Below are 13,179 nucleotides of genomic sequence, written 5' to 3'. Positions count from 1 at the left end.
CATACACAACATGTTCAAAGTGCTATATTCCTGCTTTTCAATTTACAACTCACAAGTATGATTCAAAATTGTACATTTGTGGGGTTACTGTGTGTGTTAAAAACAGAATGATAGGAAATATTGTCACTTTATCAAATTCTACATCTTTAACAGCTTTTTCAACAACAAACTTATTTTAATTACAGCAAATATATTATACATTTCATTGATATATATAAAATATATAATCAAAGCACAAAAATGCAGATGTGCAAGTTAAATTATAGAACATTGAACTTGAAGAAGATAATAAGAAATTATAGCAGCCATCTAAATGTGTTAAAGCTTATGAGACAATATAAAAATACAAATCTTAAATAAGATTTATCACATGTTTCTTGTGTTATTGCAACCATACAATTGTATAAATATATAACTAGGGTTCCTATTCTGTAGGACAGATCAATCACATTTAAAATGAATAGCAAGAAAGGAATGATGCATAATACACTGATCTAACATATCTATTTGATCTAACAAATATATAAAAAAATATCTTTTCAATGTTTAACAGCAGTTCACAGATATAGGCTAAGTCTGGGAATTCCACAATGGTGGCAATCACCTGAGATTTTGTATGGGTTCAGTGAAATAATGATACTTAATTACAGGACACATTAGTCAGCAACTGGGCAATGGTTATTTACAGTAATGGAATGAAGGGCTTTCAAAGGATCATATCGCAAGGATTTTGTTTTAAAAGCATCACTGTTCCTAAACTTCGCACATGTCTTGCATAAAGCTTTTAAAAACACATGCACCTCCTCTATTCTACTTTCACGAAATACCCAATAAAGTCACCTCCAGTTTGCCAAAGATAAATTATCATTTTAACCAGACACAACAGAACATATATATGACAATTAAAAACACAATATCATGGAGAATGCATCTTTGCAAGTAACAATGTTATTGTCAGTTCTCGGGCAGCCTTAACATGGAGAAATCATCATGCCACTCCCAAATTGTCTGAATTTGTCACTGCAAAAGGCAGGTTGTAACTTTTTTTATGGCTATCAACTGTCAGTCCATTTGATTTCCAGCACTTTCAAAACAATGCATCAAGCATTTAAATTAATTCAGTCCCAATATCATATTGATTGTTTAATTTCATGGACACTCAGTACTGTTTCCCTAAATTATTGAAATTAGCTGAAAACAGAATTGTTGAAGGTTGCATCAAACTATGAATATTTGAACTCACTGATTCTTCCAATATTAAAATTCAATGAATGACAGGGTGACTTTCTGCTGGAGAAACTTAAATCATCTGAAGCAATGCAGAGGTTTCCCATACAATGAAAACTCCTTCTTCATTTTTGCAACTTATATCATTTGGCAAAATTCCCTCAACATAATCAGTTGATGCATGTGTTGTGTTGTTTGTTAGGTCTACTGCACTGTTTGATGTCAACAATTACATCTGAAGCCATTATTTAGATTTAACATAGCCTGTTGAGGGCACTTTTTTATTTAAGTATTCCTATCCAAAATAAACCCTGTTACACCTGACTAATTCGGTCAACTGTAGCCCTCTGCAGGATGGAGATAAGGACGTACACGCCGTAAAAAAATAAAAGCTGATGAGATTTACTTTCATGATGAGGAAGTTTTTGTGAAAAGTTATTATTTTAATTTTCGGCAACTTATCAGTGTGACAGATTATTGGTCCTACTTCAAACAATTCAACATGAAGGATTAGAACATTACAACTGCTGTGATGAAATCCATCAGCAATCTAAAGTTTCATTTGAAGCTAACATTTATGTCTAGTATTCTATAGTCAGGTCCAGTTTCCTGAGAACCAAATCAATGTGCATTAAAGGCCCATTCATTTAACAAGATATTGTATTTTCAAAGAAGATGCATGGAAGTAGTCAAATTAATATATGTACACAGCAGATAGGACATGTGTGCTTTGTTGTTTCTTAAAAGAGGATTTGTTTTGTTTTACTGAATGGATTGTACCTAATTATAAATATGAAAATACCGAATGGGAAAAGATTACCTATTTACCTGTTCACCCAGGCAGTTATCTGCATTACAAACATTGCTATCCAACCCTTCCCCCAAAACAGAAACCTTCTAGTATTTCCATACTAAGATGAATTCAAACCCAGTTACTCTTTGCCAGTATATTCTTCCACATCAGGCTTCATCAGTAACCTACCCAGTTCTTTTTTCCCCTGAAGGCCTTGACTATTGTTGGGGTCTGAATTCACTGAGGAACTGCCCTCCTCAAGGGGCCTTTCCTGTGTGTGGTTTCTTCACCCATAGGAGGGCATGAGAGACAAACTTCATACTGTCATCTCCCGAAATCTACACACATGCACTTTTCAGCCAGAGTCAGTAAATAATGATCAGCAGTGAAAACACTGCGTGATTATTTCCCCCCTTTCCCGAGCCCGGGCAGGTACAGGCCGATGGTCGAGCCTCTATCGTTGTTCCTGCTGAGACCAGCCGACAGCATAGATCACATATCAAACTTTGGCCATTCCTCCTCTACAAAGATCAGTTTGATACCAGGCAGTGTCTTAATCAACTAAGTTATCCATCTGTACTGCGACCACATATTCTGTCCTGTAATTGTAACACGTCAGTGATGACAGCTATCAAGAGCTTGATCTTATCAAATCTTGTCATTGCATTGATTTCTAACAGCTTCTTAATTAGTTATTTCTAGGTTTCTGTTACACATAAAAGCACAATTATGATTTGGTTTCTGCTGTAGTTATTTTATCTCTGCTAATGTTACCTTCATTAACAGCATAATCAATTACTGCGTGTCTGATGCCGCCATCTGATCCACTTACTCAGGTCTCCCAACCTCATGACTGCTGCATGATGCTTTACATTAGTATATATGATATTATAGGAAAGTTATTTATTTAAAAACTGTCACCATTAGTAGCCAGGACTGTTGTCTGAAGAAACACTGAGAAACTCCTGGGGAAAATGTCAGCGTGGCGTTAGCTTCCATGTATTACCGAGTCGCATTGAATGCCCATTTACAGGTCGTGTGAGAGTCAGATTCTTGGTTAGCCAACCTGTTAAATACAATGGTATGGCCGCATAAAATGCTGTAGTTAGATTAATGATCAAAGGAAAACATTTAATTGCGTCTAGGTTTTACTGTGAATCGTCGCTTTAGGGGCAAGCAATCTGCGAAAACTAAAAAGTCTGGCCTTTCAAATGAAATTGTCAGAGTTTCACACCTTGCAATTTTTGACAAGATTAATTCCCTCCCATTTCCGACGACCTGTCCGGAACATTGGCAGGCTTTTGTGTTCGTAACTTTGTGTTACTGTGCGTAGGCAGCAACAGCTCCAGGGAACAGGAATAAACCGCACTCTGCTTTGAATACAGAGATACTGCAAGGCTTGATTAACATATGAAGACTTTTTTTTACTTCCAGCGTCAGACAATGACAACAAATCTGACTGTAGAAAAGTGGTGTTGTGATAGTTCTCGGGTTTGCTAACGTATTTCCAACCCTGGATAATCGCTTTGTTTAAAATCAGATCAGAGCAGAAAACAGCCATCGGCTGTAGATTCAGTAACTGGTTTCTCCTCACTTTACAGGTCGCAGGAAAGCACTTGGCCAGGCAGCGAAGTATTGGGGTTGGGTTTGCGGGGGTGCTGCACGAGGTTCCGATACAGGACAGTGGAGAGTGTTTACCAGAAATGCAGGTTGAGAATTGTACGATTTCAAATAATCACAAAATCTGCAAGTGGCAATGGGGACAATATAGAAATGTGGCTATGTGCAAATGATTACCCTTAAAGTCTTGTTTCTTTCCAGTAGGTGTCTATCAGATTGGTCGCTAGGCAAGTTGGACAAGTCAACTGTCAACTTATAAAAAGAATCCCCATAGATTCGCCACTTTTTTTGCCCAAAGAGCGCTTGGGTCAGTCAGTACACGAAGGCCCGTTTCATCATTCACCTGCGCTGAAAGATTCACAGAAACCTTCAGCCGTCTGGTGACCTTGCTGCAGTTACTGGAGGTACCTCAGTAACGGCACACACACATTACCCATTAGATGTAAAACACGACTGCGTTAAAGTCAACAACAAGGAGCCGGCACCGGCTCTTGCACTGGGACGCCAGAGCCGGGTTGGAACTTATTAAAAGACGTAAACCCTTTAGTGTCTGGTTTTTAAATTCACGAGAATGTTCTGGAAATTACTAGTTGTCGTCCGCTTGCTGGATTCTCTGGACAGCCGCCTGCAGATGCTCCATTGTGTCTCGTAGGCTCACATTGATGGTGAATGTTTGGGGTTTTAAGGTTAAGCCATAGGTGAAGTCCAGGGTGAGCTTCTCTCTGGGGTTGGCGGAGAAGCTGCAATGGTGCATCAGGAGAGAGACACAGAGGAAAAGCTGCATCTTGGACAGCTCCTCCCCGATGCACCTTCTCCTCCCCACCGAGAAGATCATCACTCTGCTGGCCAGGTCCTTGTTCATGCTGCCGTCCTCATTGAGGAACCTGCAAGGGTCAAAGACCTCAGGCTTGGACCACTTCTGGGGGTCGTGGTTGACCGACCACTGGTTGACAAAGACCACCGTGTCCTTGGCGATGTGGTAGCCGTTAAGGAGCGTGTCCACGGTGGTGGCGTGCGGAATGGTGAGGGCTACAAAGCTGCTGAAGCGCATGGATTCGTAGAGGAAGGCCATGAGGTAGGGCATGCGGGGCTGGTCCTCGATGCTGGGGATGCGCTCCCGGCCCACCACCCTGTCCAACTCGTCCTGGATCTTCCTCTGCACCTCGGGCCTCCACACCAGGTAGAGGGTCATCCAGTGCAAGGCGGTGGACAGGGTGTCCTGGCTGGCCCCGAAGATGTCCGCCACCGTGGAGTCCACATAGTCGGAGCTGAGCTTCAAGCCCTTCTCACTCGCCACCTTGTCGTAGTCAATGATGCGGATGAAAGCGTCCATCATGTCCCGGACCCGGTCCAGGCTGAAAGTCTCCCGGTGCTGGTGAGCCTTGTCCTGGACGAAGGCGTGGAAGTCCCGGTTAAGCTGCTTGAAGTCCTGGAAGACGCTGCGGATGGGATTGGGGAAATACTGGAGCCAGGGCATGAGGTCCACCAGGCTTCCAGCTCCCACTGTCTGCCCGAAGCTGTGGTTCTTGGAGAGCAGCGACTGGAATTCCCGGTCATCGTGGCTGTACCTCTTCCCGAAACACACGGCACTCATCACATTGGCCACGGCCACAATAACACTGGGACACGGGTCAAAGTAACCTCCTCCCCGGCTCTTGTGCAGGAAGAGGCCGATGAGCTGGTGCATCTCACACACCACATGTTGCTCGAAGACCTTCTTGGTGGCCAGGTTACTGGTGGAGAAAGCCCGCACGGTGGAATAGGCGACCTTGCGGTGGAATTTCCACAAGTCGCCGTGGCTTTTGAAGGCCAGGCTGCGGCCCTCGGACACCACAGCGAAAGAGGTGAAGTCGGGTCTGCCTGAGAAATCTCCGCCTTTCCTGACCAGCGCCTGGCGGATGGTCTCCTCGCCATTCAGCACCACCACCGTGTGGCTGCCCAGCTTCAGGCGGAACACGTTGCCGTACTTCTCCGCCATCCTGGAGAAGAAGAGATGGGGCAGGCTGCCGATCTGAGCCGCATTACCGATCAGGGGCCAGGGGAAAGGGCCCGGAGGCTCCCTCCACCCCCGGTCCCGCCGCTGCTGCTGCAGCCACGTCCAGCCGTGCAGCCCGAGCAGCAGAGACAGAGCAGCCGCCAGCAGCAGCTGCACGGTCGGTGTGAGCAGAATCTCTCCCTCAGTCATCTCCTTCTCAGCGAAAACTCCAAAAGTACAAGTTTTATTGAAAACCGTTCCTTTACTGTCCTTGTTCATGAAGTGGCGGCAGGAATGTCCTCTGTATACACTGAACCCACGCCGAAAAGTATTCCCCTCAAATAATATCGCCTTTTTAACAAAGTATATGTTATATATGCATTGAAGTAGAAGATCTTTTATATTCCCGAGAGGGTCCAGCTCGGACAGCGATCCCCGCAGTATCTCAGAGAAGCCAAGCTGGTTGATAGTGAGGGACGCATAACGCAGATCCCAGCAAAAGATCTCCTGAAACACAGCGTCAATTCAGCAGGTGTGCAGACTCTGAATTTCCCCCGGTTTGCTGTCACCTACCACGGATACATATATATAAAGAGAGAGAGAGAGATTGTCCTACCGTCACATGGCAGCAGGTGACCTCTTTTCAGGGTTTATTAAGTCTCAGTCATTAGGACCACGATGGGCAAAAAAAAAGGATTTAGCTCTTGTTCCCTTTTTAAAACAACTCCATAATCTTTAAATCGCCAAACACCGACACTTCCAACCCGCCTGGTTTTTCTCAATGCTGGGTGTAATTTAATAAGAGAGAGAGGGCTCCGAGACACACACAAGGGGGGCTGGCGAGATCCTTCTCTCCAAGAAAGTTGCAGGATCAGCCGGTGCACACAGCGCACTTGCAGCTCCTCCAAGTTCCTGCTGTCGCCTCCCAGTTGCGTGCGGAGCAAAGCAGAGCGTGATGCGATTGGGGGCTATTTAAATGTAATCTCACTCAGAACAATGTGATAAACCTGACACCAGCGGCGGATTTCTAATGGGCGAGAATCTGAGACTGTTTCCGTCTGTAATCTCCCCGCCCTCCCTTTGCCCCCGCCTGTTTGCTTATCGCAGAGACTGCGTCTTTAGATCATTATTGTGCATGAAAGGTCTAACCGCAGTGTTTATCTCCGAGTAGCGGCTTAGAAGGAAGTGGAGGTTAATGGTTTTATTGCAGTTTTATTTCTCTCTTCGTTGTGATTTAATAATAAAACAGAAAATGCTGGAAATACTCAGCAGGTCAGGCAGCATCTGAGGAGAGAAAAGCCGGAGCTAACGTTTCAGGTCTGTGACCTTTCATCAAAGCAACAGAATTTTCTGCTTTTAGTTCACACTTCCATCAACTGGTGCAGTTTATATATATATATTATATATAGCTTTCTTTGTCTTTCGTAGCAAGCATTTCCGATTTTATTTTCTGGGGGGAAGCATTTAAATAAATGAGAATGAAATATGAGATGCCGGCAAATAGATTTGATCCATGGAGGCTGTAAAGACTAAGACGGAGTGCTCGTACCCTCCCCACACTCCCGGTTCCCCACCCACATATCACCAATCGCTGCAGTCATGCTCGCACGGCTGCTCTCCAGAGAATTAAAGCCACATCGCCCAGCCCGGCTCGTTTTCTTACTTTACATTTGAGCATCTCCTTCCACTTTGAGGTCAGGTTAGGTTAGGATGTGGATGTGTGACCTATTATTTACAAGTGATCCCAAACATTTAATTAATCACTTTAAATTTACCGAATCCTTGTGATAATTGAGGGTTATAGTCCCCTTTCATCTTTCTTTCCCTGCTTTTTTTTTATTTAATAGTTGCAATAAAAAAATAACTTTGATTTGTTCGTGCCTCTGTGGTGCTCCCCTCTGCTCATTTCTTTTTGTTCAGTCGACACATCGCTCGGCTGAAGCTCTTTAATCCGGACTGCGAGGGCAGTGAGGGAATCTACTGCTTCCCATTATACCCCCTCCCTCCCCGCCCCCACCCTAGACCTCTCCTCCTGGGGAAGGGGACAACCTCATTCCATTCCCTGGCAGCATTGTTCCAAATCCGCAAAGACAGGGAGCAGCGGGCTGAGGAAAATACAATAGACACAAATAGGCACAGAAGTGGTGTACAGCAGTTAAGCAGCTTTGTGCAGCTAAATGCCTGGCTTTCAGTTAAAGAAAGGCAGGGTTGAAAATGCATCACGACGTTCAAATAATAACGTTTATGCTCTTGAATAGAAATGTATGCGTATACAGCAGTGTTTGTATGTATGTGTTCATATATACATGGGTGTTTGTGTATATGTGTGGGCATTTGTGTGTATACCAATATCACTAAAACACTCTGTGGGAGCTTGCTGTGCATATTACCTGTCACCTTTCTTACATTGCAACAGTGACTACACTTCGAAAGTTCTTCACTGGCTGTAAATGCTTTGGGCATCTGAGGTCCTAAAAGGCGCTATTTAATGCAAATTTCTCTTTATTTATGTACACGTGTGTCTGCGTTGGAGAAATACATTCTGAACGAATGGGCGATAACCAAGGCGTTCTTATTTTGCTTTAACGTGATGTTTTCAGAGAGGCAAGTTTCTCTCCCTCCCGGATGCACTGCAGTTAAAGATCGATCGCATCGGCAGGAATGAAGCAGAGCCCAAAGAGACATGTTAAAGCTGCTGCATTTTCTGCTGCCCCAGTGAACTGACCCGGGAGATCACTGTGTCGATAACAGGCATGTCTCGGTACAATATTACACCTGTAACTGTTGTATATACCAACCGCCGTTGAATAGAACCGTGTCTCCCTTACAATCCATTGAATTACTTACACAAATCAAGTTCTTTCTTTGCACATAAAGCCTTGTTCCAGAACAATCGCCTTCAGAGCTTTTGCTACTTGAAAAGTGCGATACAGTACAAGTTCTGTTTCCTTCGAGTGTTTTGGTATCATTTCGCCACCACTCACTTTCAAATAGAAATCCAACACCTTTGTTTTAAACCATTACATTTAAAATTGAAGCACCACTTTAAGCCTTGATTTCTCCTCCCTGCTTCCCATGTCACACACATTCCTCCTTGTGGCGTATCCGGCAAGGGAGCTTTTCATTTAGCTGTAGATACATACTCGACTCACAGAAGACATAAACCCGGCCTGGGTGTTACCAATTCTTTCCGTGTATTCACGATTATGAACGTGATCGAAGGCAACGTCAAACAAATATTAACGTTAAAAATAATCTTCCCAAGTCCCGGCGGTTTATTGGAGTGCTGTAGTATTTCTGTGACTGATTTTATTATCTAAGGAATTCCGTTATTCTGCGGTCTTGTTGGTTTGGACAGGACTGTGGACAGGATTTACAGCGAATTCAAATTGAACTAAATCAATGTTCCACAATTAATATTTATGGGGAATTGTTTTATAGGATTCGATCTAAAAATGGGGAATTGTGCTAAATTCTAATGGATTTAGATGAACCCATCGATAGAGATATGAGTATTAGAAAGTAAATATATATAACTGTTAAAGTCAACGCAATCTAGGAAGAGTTAATTTCGAGACTGAAAGATTTGATAGCTATTTAGATCGATAGCCACATAGCAGACGTTGTAGGTTGATAGATCTCTAGATAATAAAACGACGCACAAAAGATAAACCGAAGATAAACACTTCGCTGGAGGTCTAGATGCCGATTTATAGATTGGCAGATATACAAATATTCTATATAATACGTGTAAGTGGGTAAAATACGTCTACATTTTAATAGCAGAAGCAAGTGCTTACTGGACATCGAAGTACATCCATTTTATACATATGGAGGTAACTAAAGGTCATAGGTGCATTTAATGGACATTTATAAAAATCCACAATGTGAGATATTTATGCAGGAAATTATATAAAGGCATCCAATAGCATAAACACCAAGGACTGGCAAATATTTAAATATAGCTATTATAGACAGGTAAATTACAATGTGTATGTCATAGATAACAAAATATCGGTTAACAGATGCATAAATACTCATATTTGTATTATATAAGGGTATGTACATTACATGTTACATTTAATAGTAGCGCAGACGCGATCTGAAAATAACACACATAAAGCTTAAAATAATGTAATGTAGGACTGAAACAATAACATCCTACAATAAACAATCTGTAAAGTTGCATCCTTTACTTTTTTTAAAAAGAAAAGCTTCATTCAGTAAGGGTCGCTCTGTTGTAAAACAGTTTAATCGCATAAAGATTAGTTTGGACATTACAATCGCTGTTTATACAGCTGACCAATACCGTCGCTCATAACGTTACTTGGAAAACATATCAGATTAGTTTGTAAAATAACAGTCAGTGCAGTTCGCACTAAGGAATGTTTGTAATAATAAACGGACAGGTGAAATCAGCGAATTCGCAAATGGATCTGGTTCGGCCTTATTAAAAACAACGAAATTTGGTTTTTACTTTGTAAAAATGCTTCTGGTGGGATTCAGGTGAACTCCACACAAGCTATACGTCTCTCGGACATTAGATCAAATCCCGCAGCGAGTACATCAGGGATCAGATCCCGCAGGGGGTACACCAGGGCAAGTGGAAGGAGTGGCAGTGGGAGAGCATTTTGGTGATAGTGAACATAATTCAGTCAGTTTTAACATAATTATGGAAAAGGACAGAGATAGAACAGGAGTTAGAATTCTCAATTGGGGCAAGGCCAACTTTACTAAGCTGAGGAGTGATTTAGCGAAAGTGGACTGGAAACAGCTACGTGAAGGTAAATCAGTGTCAGAGCAGTGGAAGGCATTCAAAGGGGCGATTCAAGGGGTTCAGGGTAAACATTTTCCCACAAAGAAAAAGGGTGGGACAGTTAAAATCTAGAGCCCCAGTATGTCAAGGAGCGTAAAGGGTAAGATAAGGCAAAAAAGGAAAGCTTATGTCTGACACTGAGGACTCAATACTACAGAAGGCAGAGAGGAGTATAGAAAGTGGAGGGGTTTACAAGATTTATAAGAATGTTATGAGGGCTTGAAAGTTGCAGCTATGAGGAAAGATTGGAAAGGCTAGGGTTGTTTTCCTTAGAACAGAGGAGGCTGAGGGGTGACTTAATAGAGGTGTACAAAATTATGAGGGGCTTAGATGGAGTAGACAGGAAGGACCTGTTTCCCCTAGCGGAGAGGTCAATTACCAGGGGTACAGATTTGAAGGTGACTGGTAGAAGGATGAGAGGGGACATGAGGAAAAACTTTTTCACCCAGAGGGTGATGGGTGTCTGGAATTCACTGCCGGGAATGGTGGTGGAGGCAGAAACCCTCAATTCTTTTAAATGGTACTTTGACATGCACCTGAAGTGCTGTAACCTGCAAGGCTATGGACCAGGTGCAGGAAGGTGGGATTAGATTGGTTAGATTAGTTTTTTTTGGCTGGCATGGACACGATGGGCTGAATGGCCACCTTCTGTGCCATCATTTTTCTCTGGTTCTATGAGTGAAATCAGAAAGGAAATTAGGGAAGCAAAGAGAGGGCATGAAAGAATACTGGCAAACAAAATCAAGCTGAACCCAGAGAGGCTTTATCAATACATTAAGAGTAAGAGGATAACTAAGGAGTAGGGCCAATAAAAGACCAAAAAGGTAACCTATGTGGAGGGGCAGCCATTATGGTTCTTCATGAATACTTTGCATCTGTCTTCAAAAAAGAGGGGATGATGCAGAAATTGTAGTTAAGGAGGAGAAGTGTGAAGTATTGGATGTGATAAACATAGGAAGAGAGGAAGTATTAATGGGATTAACATCCTTGAAAGTTGATAAACCACCAGGGCCTGATGAAATGTACCCTTGGCTGTTAAAAGAAGCAAGAGAGGAAATAGCAAAAGGCCTGACCATCATTTTCCAGTCCTCACTGGATACAGGTGTGGTGCTGGAGGATTGAAGAACTGCTAACATCGTACCCCTGTTTAAAAAGGGAGCAAGGAATAGACTGAATAATTACAGGCCAGTCAGTCTAACCTCAGTAGTGAGCACATTATTGCAATCTATTCTGAGAGACAGGATAAGCTGTCACTTAGAAAGGCACAGGTTAATCAAGGAAAGTCAGCATGAATTTTTTAAGGGAAGATCTTGTTTGACTAACTTGATCAAATTTTTGGAAGACATAACAAGGAAGATAGATGAGGGTACTGCAGTTGATGTGGTCTACATGGATTTTAGCAAGGCATTTGACAAGGTCCCACATGGCAGACTGGTTGAAGAAAATAAAAGCCCATGGGATCCATGGAAATGCAACAAGGTGGATACAAAATTGGCTCAGTGGCAGAAAACAAATGGTAATTGTTGACGGGTATTTTTCTGACTGGCGGGCTGTTTCCAGTGGCGTTATGCAAGATTCAGTACTGGGTCCCTGATTTTTGTGGTATATATTGATGATTTGGACATAAATGTAGGGGCCATGATCAAGAATTTTGCAGACGACACAAAGATTGGCTGTGTGGTAGATAGCAAGGGGGATAGCTGTAGGCTACAGGAAGATATTGATGTTCTGGCAAAATGGGCAGAGAAGTGGCAAATGGAATTCAACTTGGAGAAGTGTGAAATGATGTATTTAGGGAGGTCAGACAAGGCAAAGGAATACACTATTAATGGGAAAATACTAAGAAGTGTAGAGGAAGTGAGAGACCTTGGAGTGAATGTCCACTGATCCCTGAATGTAGCAGGACAGGTCGATAAGGTGGTTAAGAAGGCATATGGAATCCTTTCCTTTATTAGCTGAGATATAGAAGAGCAGGGAGGTTATGCTGGAACTGTGTAACTCATTGGTTAGGCCACAACCTGAATACTGTGTGCAGTTCTGGTCACCTCATTACAGAAAGGATGTAATTGCACTCGAGAGGGCACAGAGCAGATTTATGAGGATGTAGCCAGGACTGGTAAAATGCAGCTATGAGGAACGATTGGATATGCTGGGGTTATTCTCCTTGGAACAGAGAAGGCTGATTTTCTAAATGAAATGTACAAATATTTGAGGGGCCTGGATAGAGTGAAGATGACGGGCCTATTCATCTTAGCAGAGAGGTCAGTGACGAGGGGGCATAGATTTAAAGTGATTGGTAGAAAAGTTAGAGGGGAGATGAGGAAAAACATTTTCACCCAGAGGGTGATGGGGGTCTGGAACTCAGTGCCGGAAAGGGTAGTTGAGACAGCAACCCTCAACTCATTCAAAAGGAGTCTGGATGTGCACCTCAAGTGCCGTAATCTGCAGGGCTACGGAACAAATGCTGGAAGGTGGGATTAGAATAGGTGGATCGTTTTTCGGCCGGCACAGGCACTATGGCCAAATCGCCTCTTTCTGTGCCTTAAACTTTCTATGATTCTACACCAGGGATCAGATCCAGCAGAGAGTACACCAGGGCTCTGCATTGTCTGTTACTATATTTATGTACGAGCTGAATTTTGCTCCTCGGTTCACCGGCACAAAACAGCGAAGGTTGTCGCAACATTGATCATTCAGTGTTGCGATCATCATCTCACCAGAGTCTGATTTTAACCGGAAATCGAAGAT

General features: G+C 42.8%; 1 protein-coding gene across 1 annotated transcript; it reads right to left on the bottom strand.

Annotated features, from left to right (window-relative positions):
• Positions 1–258: 258 nt before the first annotated feature.
• Positions 259–6,579, bottom strand: cyp1b1 (cytochrome P450, family 1, subfamily B, polypeptide 1). The gene has a single exon (XM_068027668.1). It carries the CDS (start codon positions 5,892–5,894, stop codon positions 4,227–4,229), a length of 1,668 nt encoding a protein of 555 aa, XP_067883769.1. The 5' UTR covers positions 5,895–6,579; the 3' UTR covers positions 259–4,226.
• Between the last annotated feature and the right edge of the window lie 6,600 nt (positions 6,580–13,179).

The sequence above is a fragment of the Heterodontus francisci genome, chromosome 3 (genome assembly GCF_036365525.1).
Source record: "Heterodontus francisci isolate sHetFra1 chromosome 3, sHetFra1.hap1, whole genome shotgun sequence".
Lineage (NCBI taxonomy): Eukaryota > Metazoa > Chordata > Chondrichthyes > Heterodontiformes > Heterodontidae > Heterodontus > Heterodontus francisci.
The sequence above is the reverse complement of the archived record's forward strand: the minus strand, read 5'-3'. Positions and strand labels throughout refer to the sequence as shown.

What these genes read in the sequence shown, in the direction of transcription:
- cyp1b1 (XM_068027668.1), bottom strand. Translation starts at nt 5,894, where the DNA reads ATGAACAAGGACAGTAAAGGAACGGTTTTCAATAAAACTTGTACTTTT.